This window comes from Hyalella azteca, unplaced genomic scaffold (genome assembly GCF_000764305.2).
Source record: "Hyalella azteca isolate HAZT.00-mixed unplaced genomic scaffold, Hazt_2.0.2 contig15125, whole genome shotgun sequence".
Taxonomy (NCBI): domain Eukaryota; kingdom Metazoa; phylum Arthropoda; class Malacostraca; order Amphipoda; family Hyalellidae; genus Hyalella; species Hyalella azteca.
This window is the reverse complement of record NW_025944986.1, coordinates 129,345-144,435: the sequence shown is the minus strand read 5'-3', so window position 1 is coordinate 144,435 and position 15,091 is coordinate 129,345. Positions and strand designations below refer to the sequence as shown.

The 15,091-nt window shown below is 38.6% G+C and overlaps 1 protein-coding gene across 1 annotated transcript; it reads right to left on the bottom strand.

Annotated features, from left to right (window-relative positions):
- Positions 1 to 614: 614 nt before the first annotated feature.
- LOC108673161 lies at positions 615 to 14,078 on the bottom strand. The gene is made up of 2 exons (XM_018160949.2): positions 10,974 to 14,078; positions 615 to 849 (listed from the first exon to the last, which is right to left on the bottom strand). The coding sequence occupies exon 1, from the start codon at positions 14,076 to 14,078 to the stop codon at positions 11,613 to 11,615; it is 2,466 nt and encodes an 821-aa protein (XP_018016438.2). The 3' UTR covers positions 615 to 849; positions 10,974 to 11,612.
- Between the last annotated feature and the right edge of the window lie 1,013 nt (positions 14,079 to 15,091).

The window sequence follows — 15,091 nt, the reverse complement described above, 5'->3', positions numbered from 1 at the left end:
CTTTTCTGGCTAATTTCGCTTAAGTTTTTCTAGTTTTGTGGTTGGTATTTGAATTCACACGAATTTTCGTTAGTTATGGAAATGTACCGGGTTTGGGAGAAAAAAATTCTAAACTAAAAATTTGTTTCAACGGAATGGTGCAATTTTTGCATTGTATAACTCTATATATGTGTGTATATATATAATTATGATCGTCACGAGTATCTCTGAAATCTTGGAGTTCATAGATCTGAATTTATCACTTCGAGACAAACAAAATGTTCCGTCAACACCCACAAGAATTATCGGCCTGTTGTCATCATTCCTTCTCGCACAATTCAATAGTTCGTGTCGATGTTTTTGCAATTGAACCAATATTTTAGTATTATTTTCAAAGAAGCGTTCATTTCAAATGAAACATGAATGTTAGCGCAATAAGCAAATACGTATAGTCTCTTAATTGGGCTATCACAGATAATTAAAGCACAAACCATTTAAGAACAAGTTCGTCTTTGCGATTTCTGTTCAAATAAATGAATATTGATTTCAATTATTCGCTTGTTGAAGCTACGACTACTATTTTAAGTTAAAAAACTTAGACGAATAATTATTTCCTTTTTATGGGAACCCGCCAATTTTTTTATTCAAACTTTACATAGGCCCTCTCGATCAAGGCTGGTCGATTTCTTCGCGAATTTTATTTAGTTTCATATAATATTCCAAATTTTAATAACTTCTTTCTAATCATTGACCGACCAAAATTATGAAAAGACTTCGTACACAAATAAGCTTTGATCGCACGTAGTATCTTCCTCTCCCTCTGCATTACCAGCTGGGTAGCGATGGTAATCTTCATGCCGGAGTCCTTGTCTGTAAAAGAAGAGACAAAACGTTGGTTAATTAACTAATAAATTTTATCAATAATTATGTAGTTGCTGAAAAGCCCGTAAGCTAATATCTGTCATGCCTGAATCCTGTACCAAAAGACAGCGTTTGCGTGATGGTCTCGTAAACATGTGCCATGTATGCATCAACGACACGCGACGTGGACCTCAGCCTCGCGTGCCTCACTGAACAAACGCTTGAGCTTGTAAGAACTTTTATCCTTCAATAAAGAGCAGCGACTAAATGAGTCTCAGTTACGACGACAATACCTCAGAGGCATGCGATGCCATGACTGCAGCTGCCAACCGTAATTGACTCGTCCGTGTGGGGTTAAATGAATGTTAGAAATAAACATCGTTGGTACAATTCGCGAATCAATACTGCTTTGCATGCGATTTTTGACCATCCGTTAGAATTGTATTTGGTAAGTGAATGCCTTCTTCGATCGTCACAGAGAACGCGTGTCTGACCTGCTGCATTTATTCCTATTTACCATTGATCGAGCGTGAATTTACCCAGAAGAAGGCTCTCCTGGGGGCCAGCAAGAAGGCTCTCCCAGAATTTACCCAGCAAGAAGGCTCTCCTCGGGGCCAGTCTACGCTGACTGCTTGCCTTCACTTTGAAGTTAAAAGCTTTTTCCAGTTGTAGCCTCGTCAATGCCTATTTTCTGCGTTCATGTGTCATTGCTATTGACTTTATCCTCTATATATACATTTTGAAAAGAAAATGATCCTTGCTCCTGGAAATTTCAGCCAAGTTAACACGAGTGTTCTCTATTAATATTTTTCCCTTAAGTCGGTAAACCATGATCGTAAGGCAAAACTTCCAAACATGTTGTTTATCCCACAATTGCCAATGTTTTTTTATGCCTAAAAAATGATATCGCTCAATTGAGAAAAATTAGAGAACGCTTAGAAATATATTATATTTGTGCTAAATTCCAGTTCGCTTCTGCTCCTTGAGCCATGAAGCTCAATTTTACAGACACGTAAGTGTAACAAAGTATCTGGCCGAGTTGTAGTTGGCTTCGAAGTAGTCATAAAATGTTAAACAACCGGTGGTTAAATTTTTAATTTCAGCAGGAGCATTACTTGATGGCAGCTGCTATTCTACTCTATTTTAACGACCTTTATAATATTGATTTCATATTTCTACGGGCATTTGAGATTTTCTTGACTCACAACGAAAGTGATTTTAGAGCAGCTACACGAGTCGCTAGCATCTCACAGAGCAACTTATGATATAATTAGGATAATATGTTTTATAATATATTTTAAATATTTAGAGGAGCAAAACAATAATTTGTTAAACAGGCCATGAAATGAAGAGGCTCTTGCCTTTTCATTCCGGTGTTTGACCAAGTTACTAAAATTTGCGACAGTGGGGGCAAGTATATTAGCACTTGAGATCACACACTACAGTTAAACGTTCGCTCCAAAGAATGAAACCACAAGAGCGGCTGAAATTATATAGAGATGAGAAGTAAGCTGTGATGAAGCGCAAAGTCTGTTAGGCACATTTTATAAATCGTTTACGAGCTTCCTTCATTTTTACTCATGATAAAAACTGTACTGATTGCTTTATTCAAGTCTATAAATCACACACGTCGTCAATCAACTCACGAAAAATATTTTTGGATATACAGTTCACTTATTTCTAATCCCATTACCGTTTTTAAAAGTATTGATAGTAATTTTTTATTTATGTATCAAATGACAAATTATCCCATTAGATAATTTTTATTTCTCTAAGATGTGCATCAACAAACCATCAAGTGACAATGGGGTGACGCTTTTCCATTGGGAAGAATGAAATGTGGGCCAAATCAATACGTGTTGACATGGATGAAAAAATCCATTAGTGCGGCAAGGCACGGAAATAGTTACGGTATAAGACAATCAAAGGAAATGCAACACTAGGCTTCTCCAAGAACGAAAGCACAAACGCTGGAAAAAATTTGTGATGAAGAAAGCGGATTCAAATGTAGTCTACTTTAGTTAAAGAAAAATATAGCGAATTTAATTGGCGCTTTTCTAGCAGTGCAAGAATTTTAGTGCCAGCACAAGGCAGTGCCAGCACTCCAGTGCCAGGCGCTCAATAAGAGCCTGCGTGTCGCAGTGCAAGGTCATGATACCGACGCCCGCCTCCTCAGGCCAGCCTGCTGGCAGTGGGCAGAGTGTGCAACCCATGTTACCAGAGTGTGCAAACCATGTTACTAGAGTGTGCAACCCATGTTACTAGAGTGTGCAACCCATGTTACTAGAGTGTGCAACACATGTTACTAGAGTGTGCAACCCATGTTTCTAGAGGGAGCAAAGTTCGTGCAAATGAACGTCTTTGTATGTTGTTCGAGTCATTTAATTAAAACATTTTGCAGACAAGGTTTGGTTCTTCCCCTTATTAAAATCTTTTTCAAAAAAACTGTGTGTACTGATGAAATATTAGCCCATAAAACTATCGTCGCGATTGATGATTGTCTAACAAATAAAATCTTCTATTTAAAAATACGAAATTAGGACAGATACAATGCACATTGTATACAATGCAAAACAAACTTCGGATTCAAATTATTCGTTTAAATTTTTTTAAGCGTGCTTGTCGAGAGCAACCCGAAGCTGAATGACCATTGCACCCACCAGTTTAGTTTATAATAATTAAAACACCTCCTCAACTTGCGCACTCAGGCAAACTATGTTAAAAATTCGTCATTTAACGCAGCGAAGCTCCAGGTCGGAGCTTAGAGTTCATGCATATGGCATCCCGTCTTCCACCTCAAGTACAGGTAAGACGTGGTGTAGGATGGAAACATATTTCCCATTTTTGTTTTGATTATTTTCGTTACTGATCAAACTTAGAAATCTCACGAACCACTTCATATATCCTTCAACCTGCAATATTAAGGTCACTATCACAGAACATCCTACTCCGCACCTCGCAATAACTTTCCGGTGTATCTCATGCGCAATTCAATATTCATAAACCCTCTACCAGGAAATGTAAGAAGTAACTAAATGGACGAAATTTTCAGTTCGCAAATGTCGTTGCTTTCTCGTATGTAGCATTCAACATTCATAATTGATAACTATCCATCAAATCTTCAACTAGAGCGTCGGCTATCATGCAGGCTCCTCTCTGATTGATCTTGCCGCAGAACTGTGACAAGATGTCGGTTTTATCTAAATAATCATTCGAGTTCTTAATTACCACCTAAACTAACACAAACTTTTTGGTGTTATTTGAATAATTTTATGGAACGAAATCCTGTTGAATCGGTTGGGACAGGCCGGTTTTCATATACTCACACCAGTTGAAAGTTCCCAATGCTGATTTTAGATAGTGCATTAAGTCAAAGATGCCGGATACTCGTTTTGAATATATTTGAAATCTCAACATGTAAACCATTATAATTTTTCCACTCTACAATTTTCAACTAATTTTTCAGACCAAATCTCATGTTTCTCTATACTAAAGTTCATGATTCGCAGCTCCAACATAACAATCTGACCAAAATCACGAATTTTAACGTTGCAAAAGAAGTAAGGAATGTTAACAACTTCAAGAAGGTTCCATAACGTTAAAAAAACTTCACATACATTGTAATTGCAGATCTGTCCTGCCTCTACCGCATACTCGTGCATATACATATAGTATTCATTAAATAAATTAAGATCATAGCGGTTTTGAAGGCGGATAACCCTAAATCCAGCCTAGGAAACGTATTAAAAATCGAAAAAAACTCTTTCGTTGTTCATTTATTCAAAGTAAATATCCATCACAAACAAGCAAATGCTTCCTAAAATAGTAAATTTGCTATAAATACTCAACTTCCAACATTGACCACTATATCACAATATGCTTTGTGAACGCCTGATGCCAACACCAGAAATAAAACCTCCATAGAGCCTGAGTCCCTCAACATGATTGTTCCTGCAGCGCCCAACGCTTCGATCGCACGACGCTTCAGGACACTGCAATCGATGCGCTAAAATAGCCCTTGGGTTCCGGAGCTCGTTAGTGGTGAGGGTGGAGTGACTTTTGGTGATGTTACAGTAATGGTGTACTGCTGTGATGGTGGTGTGATGTCTTGATGGAGGTGTGATGTCTTGATGGTGGTGTGATGTCTTGATGGAGGTGTAATGTGCTGCCTTTGAATGGTGTCCTGTCTTTAATATCCGTTGATGTTGAATCGCCTGTTGATGTTTCACTTCTTAATTGTTTTGTACTGCGTCAATGATGTTTCAGCGCCTCAATGATATTGTACTGTTTCAGTGATATTGCAATGCCTCACGTCAAATTCGCACTAAAGTAGGACAAATAGTAGCGTATAAGATCCATAATATGGTAACAAACTTTCATTTAAGCTAAGCTAGAGTGAATATTCGATGACCAAACGAAATTGCCTATAGGTCCTATCTATTGAAGTAACATCCGAGGCGAAACATTGTAAAAAAATTTGGTGATTTAAATTCCTCATTAGTAAAACACCAAATTTGCATGACCCACCGATATCTACTGATTTACTGGCTAACTCGAGGTAAATACTGGGAGTCGAGTTCACCAGCAACTGAGAATGACACGAGCGATCATAACTCATTACTACTTTTTGCTTCAGAAGAGATTCATTTGCAGAGCCACTCTAGTCTCGACCGCGATATGGGGTCGCCGATCGTAATAGTGAAGAGAGATTAAATGCGAATTCTAAATTATTAAATTCATTTAGCTGTTTGAATGCATGCATAACATCAGCAGCCCAAAGGAACGATGCATTCCGTATAAGTGTCAAAAAACAGGAAGCGTTAGCGTAAAGCGTAAATTTTAATGAGTGGGACAAAGGAACAACTGACAGACTGAGTTCTAGCTTCAACGCCCGTAAGAACAGAAAATCGTAACATTCCCAGCAAGAGTGAAGCTCGTGCTTAAGATATTTTAGGATAACTCGAAGAATCGCCCTCTTCAAACTCTGACTTAATATATTGGTTGGAACAACAGGCGAGCGAGAATTCATAAATAAGGATTAAGCACACGGATTGATTGCCAGTGATCCTCCTTTGCCATAAGGGTTGATTGAAGAATTTGTGATTGTAGGACTAGCCCGGAGTGTAAATATGTCTCAGTCAGCTATAGCAGAAGCTCTAAAAATACGTGCATCTCGTAATGAGGAAAATATTATTTAGAAATAGAGAATCAGTTGGGAGGTTATTCAGAGAGGAGATAATTCTGGGTGCTTCAGAAAAATGTAGGAGAATGTTTCTGATAGCAGCCAGGCTGTTTTTTAAATAGGGACACGCACAGCCGAAATTTCGAAGAAGCTTTAGCTTTAAACTAGCGTTATTCGTTGAGGCGTAGCCCCGTATGCTCTGTTTACATGTTCTTTTTATAAAATATGTTTTATACGTGTCACTCAACTTCAAAGCTTGTGTATAAATATGACTAAGAATTCCTATTCTTTTCCATAGATAGCTTCAGTTTTGACTTCTGGACAGAATACGTTCGCTTGTACTTTCCTAATTGTGCGTGGTGTCAGATTACTGACATAGTTTCAAGGGATAAGTTTCAAATGGGTTTTCAATTAATATACATCTTCCGGTTTGATTTATTTTATACCTTTTCAATTGATAGAAGTATTTTGCGATGGCCCGCAACAATGTTGAACTGTGTCAATGATATTGTTATGCCTCAATTGTTTTGAATCATATAGATGGAACTTTCATACCGCCTTCATAATTCTTTATCTAGTGAGGGTAAAGCGAGCGATATTAGGAAAAATGCACTGAACTACAGCTCACATTTTATTTCAGGCTCGCAGCAGAGGGATCCCAGGCCGGCATCATCAAACGCATATAACTTATGATTATTTTATGTCCGCCCCCTTGATTGCGGGGCGCGATCAATCAGCGTGCATGATTTAGACGCGGACGACGCGAACGGGACGACTTCGAGCGTCATGCTGAGCCAAATTTACCGGAGACAAACAACCTATAATTAATTAAACGTAAAAACTCCCATCATGAGCGAGCTGTTGACGTAGATTTCTGTGATTTTCCACAAGGACACTAAGCTACTCGCTGAAAATTGCAATTGCATTTATTCTATATGTCTTCTTTTGCATTTATAAACTACGTCAGTGATAGAGGATAAATGAACGATAGATCAGGAGCCTATATATACTCAGGATGATCAGCGTTTATAAGTTGAGCTTCCATCATATACGGAGACGGTGTATAATTGAAGAATATATATTTATCGGACGTTTATTTTCCAGCTGTAATTTAAAATGTTTCGATAAAAACGATTTCTGAAGTATAAAGTTCGTCAAACTCCCCTAGAAGGTCACACTGGAGGCATCATTGTCATTGAATCATAATTATTTATATTTATTGCATTGCAAATATTGAACGTTAAGCACAAATCTAAGATATTAGTCAGCTGCCCCACCTTATTCATTTACATATGCCAATGTAATAAGCCTGAGTTTTATTTTATTGAGGCTGTATTTAATAAATTACGCTCAAAATATACCTTCTTTCAATAATTTGTTCATGAAATTTCAATAATAATGCAGAAAGAAGCCATACGGAGCTGATCAAGCTAATACCCACCTATCCAGCGAGCCTCAACCTACCTGCTCTTATTTTTAGACCTCATAAATAAAGATCTTAATTTGCATGTATTCCGAGTTGTCTGAACCTCGACCGGGAGAAAATTTTGGAGGCTTTCAGGGTCTGCTTGAGCTATGACTAAAGTGAAGTAGCAAGCTAATTACTGGAAAAAATTTCAGTCAAAAGCTCATCAGTTCTAAATAAAACATCTAATGTGTAAATATTTTTGTAATTATTTTTTTAACACCAATTCTGATTGTAGTCCACGATTGTAGTCTATAGCACGGGATTAGTCACCGTGAAACGAGATTCTGAAACACGCAATTTAAATCCACACTAAATAAGGAATGCTTCCACTTTATGTAGTTTATGTAATGAGTCGCTAATCGAAATTGCATGCAAATGGTGCCAATTAATAAACTTGCAATATCTGTGCGCCTGGCGATCTGTTCGTAGCCAAACGATTGTTGACTCTTTTGAAACTGGGAAAACTCCTGGGTTCAAACGAGGTGTCGTAAATTTTTGCTGCCAAAAAAAATGCAGTGAAAAAATAATGGATTAATGACTGTATCCACGCCTCATCGGTCGCTGATTGATTTTATCGTGATCAGATTTCATTGAGACTCGATCTTGCCACTAATCCGAGTGAAATCAGAGGTCGATCGTTAAAATCCTGTCAGCATTACAATAGAAATAGATTTTTTCTTCAAAAATGTTTGATATTTTTTCTTCAAAAATTTTTGATATTTTTTCTTCAAAACCTAACACTGTAATCGCTAGTTAGTTCAGTACGAGCTATTCGCTGGATTTATTCTCTTCTTCCATTCCTGTTTCCCTATCTACTCTGTATCATAAATTTCATAAGTGACTTCGTATTCAATAGTGTTGAAAATGTAACTCTCACTTCATTTCTCGGTAAAAATTCGTTGGTCTGTCTAAAGCTGCAATAGGAGCGACAGACAGCGTTCCTTCGTATAGTCCAGTGCAGTCAACCATATCTCAGCAATTACTGTCTGTAAATGTTGTTGTTGACTCGTAAATGCAAATTTACGGGCAAATATTCTCGCTGCTGCTGCTGATACCCAAGTCCCATCAAGGGCAGTTTCGGTCCTTCAATAACAATGACCCAAATTTCGTTTTTCCAAGCATGCTGACCAGGGGCGTTTAAATGAAGAAAAGGAGATTTGGACAAGATCGATTTTGAAAAGTGTGCTCGCGAAACAATTTTTCACGGCCAAAACCTAGACACGGACGAGCGAAACACTACTTATGCGTGACTGTACTCTGAAAACAAGAACGTTGATTTGGTGGCTTGGCGGCTCGACAGCAGTGCAGATCACAGAGACAGACGAGCAATTTGCGTGCGCGCTGAAGGCGTCGGAGCACGCGGCGCTGTTAGGTTAGGTTAGGTTAGGTTAGGTTAGGTTAGGTTGCTTCTTGTCCCGTCATATCCAGTCTGAGGAAATATTGCCCATCCTCCGCAGCGACAAGACCGCGAGGAGTGAAATGTCTACGGTTCATGGTTCTTGTTGCAACAAAATCTAAGAAGGAGAGAAATTGTTGGCATCTCAAGTTGATATTTTGACGAACAGGGCGACTCAATTAAATAATGTAAATTTCTTTACAAATGTGAAAATTCACATATTTCTCAACCTCATTAATTTTTCAATTGTGTGGGCTTAAGAAAGTGGAACTTAATCCTAGCGTTTCTCTTTGGAAAAAAGTCAAATGCCTAGAAGTAAATCATAGCGCGAACGAAAAAAATATGTGACAACGTGAATAAGTAATTGCAAATTCTAGGTTGTGATTCATTTATGCCTATCAGATCACTATTAACTACAATCACATTCCCACACAACGGCATATATTGACTAAAATGAATGCAGAAGCAAATAAAACTTGATCTTTGGGTTTATAAAGTTCATCATAATTTCTGTGTGAAACTTAATATCAAGTGTATATCTCATAAAGAGTGTATTAATGATAGATTGAGATTTGGTACAAATTTTACCAGAGACTCGTAGTTGCTGTCAGAGACTCGGCTTTACTCATTCTAAGGTTACTGCTCACTAGGTTTCATTATTTAGAAACCAAACAAAAATTAGTTATTTAACACACCGTGTAGCGTTGAGCTTCAGTGAGTTGAATCTGCAAAGGTCCCTCGAACCATGAAGAGAATTATTACCGAGACGTGTATAAAAAACTGCGTGCGATTGTTATTTTTAATAATAGTGCCTGACTTCAGAACAATAATAAAACTTCCAATAAAGTCTTCAGAGAGAGATTTTAAGAGTGCTATAATATCATGTACTATATTAAATTACAACGACTCTCCATCAGAAACAATTAACTAGGGAAGCTTAGTATGAGCCGTGAGTGCTTGTGAGATAATCTTATCATATTAATAGACAAATTAACAACTGTAGAAAATAATATAGGTCGCCAACAAATGGAAATTCAACACCGATACAGATCAAGACGATTGTATATTCATGCTGAAGCTTATCCGTCGTTAGGAAATGTCTATATATACATCCACAGATCATGGATATGCGAGACATCGAGATGTCTATTGCATTCTGAGCTGGTCGCATCCCGGGAGAATTATTGTCGCTTGTCCCTGCACCTGCATGCTAATGATCATTGGATGCATAGCTGTAATATAAGCTTTTGACTACTTCTTTAGATCTTTTGAAATGTAGATCAAGAATTTGGTTCAAATTAAATGAACTTGTAGCCAAATCGAGAAGAAGAAAACGTCATGAATTATCTGCATAGTCAGGCTGTCGAAACAAAAAAATATAACTCAGTACTCACTGCAGTGAGTGACAGAGAACGCATTTTCTCGTCGACGAAAACGTGAAATCACGGACGGACAGACGGACAGACAGACGGACGGACATGGCGAGCACAATAGTGCATTTTTTCCATAAATGAGAAAATGCGCTAAAAATTATTCAGAAATCCCGTCGTCGTGCGTTTTAGAGTTCAAAAGCAGTTAAGTTATCAGATTTGCTATTTTTCACCTCGCAGAAAATTAACTAGTAAAAATTTTTTTATCATAAATTATGAATCATTTCTGTTTGAATATATGAAAATACAGTGAATCTACAGTGAAAATGACGCTAAATACGAAACTCTGATATGTCACCTCTGTGATAGAGAAATATCGGGGTTTATTGAGAGGTACTCTACGCGGATGATCATCCAAATTACTTATAAATCGTGTGGTATTTGATAAGAACTTTCTTCTTATCGCCATATTATGGATCGAGTCACAACACGTAAGTTCAAGCATTCAATGATCTAACTTAGAAGAGTAGGCGCGATATTTTGGCAAGTTTTCATATCATTTAATCCTGCAAAATTGCCTCATATCCAGCGTCAAAAACGTATTTTTAAAGAGAACATCAGATATGCATAATCCGTGCGAGAAACTTGAAGTGAAATTAAACAGATAATCGTTGACTGCATACCCCCAATGGAGAATTTTGTTCGACAAAAACTCACCTCATATTGCGGCGTTCCATTCATGACCGAGAAAAAGTAAACTGCAGCCAATGACTGGGTACTGTTCACGCAATGAAGTGTCACCAATAAACACCTCGCTTTGTGCTCAAGCAATTTGAAAGGACACATGAACTGATATTCACATTCGTCTTGTGTGGTTGCATAGATTTTTGGCAGAAACTGGAAGCATTTTGGAAAGTATCAATCGGTTCTTAATTGAACTTCTAGCTCGACGCTTCTGGGCCCGAACAATCCAGTTCGAATATTGTAACAACACTTTTCCTTGAACTGAAGCCGCTGATACAATACTGCGTTCAAAGGTCCTTTTACTGTAACAGGAAACTTTATTTTTTCAGGTTGTTGAAGAGCTTCAATTTTGCGAAGAAAAAAGATTCCAATGAAGAATACAAAAGTACGAAAAGTTGAAAGCCTAAATTCGTTTCGAACATGGATGATAGTAGCAATGAAGCCCCGACTGCAGAGTAAGTGACGCGACCCCATGAGCGCGACGAGCAGTTCATATCTGCGAACCAATTAACCTATTAATTGAGAGAGTCGGGGGCCTCTTGCTTAGTCCTTCAAATGTGTTGTGTTGAGCAAAGCCAGGGACGAACACTATGCAGGAGGCCCCGCGTGCCCTCATACGAACACAGGAGCAGGCTCACGACTGCACCGACACAACGCGGTAAGGCAAATGAGTAACAAACCTACGCAAACCAATATGCCGATCATGATCAGTCTCAAGTGGGTGACGAACCAGAAGAAAAACCACAGCGAGGAAGGGACGCTCTCCAACTGCAACCTAACCCAAAACACAGGTACGATCTTCCCGCCGTGTAGCATCTTCATCGGAGGCCTCACGCCAAACTGGAGAGCAAGCGAAGCGTTCATTGGTGCCCCTAAAACTGGGTGATAATGAATGAAGGAACCATGTTGCTTTCGGCTTGGATAAAACCCATCAATTGGTTTAGGTAAATTTGAGTCCAAAGATCCGTCTACAGATTTTCGGTCGCTCGTAAGAAAGTGCGGTGATGAAATCCAGAGCGGATATTTCTCCAGGGTCTCGCCGAACAACTTGGTGTTTCCCACGACGCCTTGAATGGCAGACTCTAAATCTATAACCATCGGATATTGATTGGAAATCAAATATGGATCCGTTTCTTCTTCTTTGTACTTCACGGCAAACATATTTTGATTGTTTCTCCTAACATCCCACTTTTCGGACGATGACGACACGTATTTAGTTTTCTTTGAGATCTTTCCAGTTCTATCATGAGTAAACTTTAAGCACTCTAATCCATTGGTGAATGAAGTTTCTTCAAAGCGAAATGTTACATTTTTATGTAATACAGAGACAGGAACAGAAACAATTGTGTTTCTGTTCGGTGGAAAAGTCAGGAAAATATTTCGAAGGATATCTTCGTACGACTTCCATTGGATGACATCTTCTACTTCTTGTCGCGAACGTCTTCTTCGAGAAGTCCAACGTGTTTGATTTTGTAGAGATTCTAGGAATACTGTACTTATTCTAAACTTCTGAAGTACGTCTACAACGACGTTAAGTAAAGCTGTGGGAGTGGTCACGTGGTAGTCTTTCATATGGAAGCCTAAATGCAACATGTTGTTACTCTCAAGCATCAATTTCATCAAGTCGTACACATGAAATGGTGTTGAAAGAGATACATTAGATCGACTTGGTACGTAGTTAACTCTAAAACCACGGTGCCTAGAGAAATCCACTCTTAAATAGAGTGGTCCCAAGTCTTTCACTTTCACTTTGTCAACACTTAATGAGTCGACTAAATTGAAAAAATTAAGCTCAACTGATATAGCTAAAGCTTCCAAAGTTTTAAAGAATTTAGGATCCTTATCAGCTATGCTGCTCCAGTATTGAGCGGGATTAGAAGATATATCACTTTGGTCATAAAATAAATCACTGTGGCGTCGAGATCTTACTGACTCAAAAATGTAGTTATATGTTAAAAATTTGTTTCCAAATTCAATATACTCGTCAGCCAAGTTATTTCTGCAACTTCCCAGAATTCCGTGGACCGCGTGCTGCAGACAAAAGTCGTAACTAACGCCAGCTAAAAAGAGTATGGAACCTATCACAAGGAAGGTGATTCTTATGGGTGACGGTTTGTACTTGCATAATCTCCAATGTTCCACCCACGACCTGACACGTGTTTTTGGCGTTAGCCTTTCTTCGCTGCTCGTGGAAGAAATGGTGTCCTCTTCGTCCTCGTGAGGGTGGGGCACTGAACCGTTCGTGTTGCTGTGTGTCATGTGGGGTGCGGACCTTTCGTCAGACGGCCTTAGTCTTCTTAGAGTAATGATTTCGGGGGCTGTAGCACTTGCACCGTTTGTTCTGGCAGTGGGCATTTCTGACACGGAGAAGTCGTAAGTATCAATAGGAGTTATGGATAGAGGAGGTGACGTGAGGCTTATAGGAGTTAGGATCTGGGGAGACGTATTAGCGGGTATTCTAAATTTCTCACTTACGTCTGTTCTACTCAATGAATTTTCTGACTGTTTTCCTTTTTTCCACCACCTCGAAGTTAACGATTTGCTCTTGTTTAGCTCGTCTGGCTGGAGTTGAGACTTGCGCTCTCTAAGGAGTGTGAACACCTTACTGATATGTGGACTCTTGTTACCATCTTCGCTTTTGGATGATCTCCAGTCAACAACAGGCGACGACCCACGTCCGTGCCTCTTGACGTACTCGCAATTCTTTTCGTTACAGACACAAACGCACTTCGTAGGCGGCCTCAGAGTGGCGAAGACGTCGATGCTGCAATGCTCTGCGCTGTCACTGTGGCCGTCTGGAGAAGACCACACGCACGATGAAGAGGAACGTTGCATGGGCTCGCTCAAGAAAATGGGGAGGTCTCGGGAGAAAGATGACGTTGCCTCACTCAACGACTCCGTGGTTCGCGAGTGCTGAGCGTCATCTGCCAAGTGGGCAGACCCACTCGACCCACCAAATATTGAAACACCTCCACTAGGGACTCTTTCTCCCGCATTTTCACTGTTCTTTTTAGCCTTGTTAAATACTTCTATTAACTCGGCCACGTAGCCAGGCTGTCTTAGCTCTATTTCATCCATGGTAGAATTCATTGCATCGCTCTGCGGACATTCTCAGTGATGCATTTATGTAAATTGCATATGATCATCGAATCATCAGAGTTTATATTAAATTTTGTTCAAGTATTAATATTTGTCTAATACAATTTCACATTTTCAGTTGTAGTGGGAAATATTTAATTTTCAGTTTAACGAAAAATTAATACATTTTCAAACATTTAAGTCATAATATCACAAAAGTAATTACGCTGTCATGTTAGTTGATGGATCACTACTATGTTCTTTTGGTTGGTTCTGTAGTACTCCATCAGTCATGAATTATCAATCAACACATCAGGCGTGTCACGCGATGCATGATCGACTTGTTCCAGTCCTCACTTGCTGGCTGTTCTTGTTAATCATTGTTCAGTCGCCGAAATACCATGGATTAATAGTTTAAGTTTTATTTGAACGTGATTTGTAATCTTGATATATGAATCAAATCAAAAATACCATGTTCAGTCGCCGAAATACCATGATCGATTTGTTTCAGTCCTCACTTGCTGGCAAGTCTCTGAGAAAATACCCTCAACAAGCACAAAAAATTCGCAAATGAAGGAATTTCTGGTGTTGGTCATTGTTCGTCAAAGTTTGCTGAAGGTCACTGTCGAGAATTGTATATTTATTTCTATTTCGGCCTTCCCGAAAAATTTCAGATCGTGCTTTTTAAACAAGTGAACCTGAAAAGTAGCAACACAAGAGAAATATTAATTCGTAAAATTAGTATTCGTCTTTTACGGGCAAAATATTTTCATATGTGGTTGTCTTTATTAAAAATCAGATAAAATTTGAAGTTTTTTCATCACAAATTCATTGTTTTTTCTCGAAAATTAAAGCTCTCCTACACGGCTTATACAAGTTTTTATTTATATAGATATATATTCATATTAACAATATCCACAACCTTTTTTGACAACAAATGTTCACTACTGTAACTTGTTTTCTAATTTAAGTAGTCATAAAGAGCAACAATGTTTAATTTAACTAGATCATCC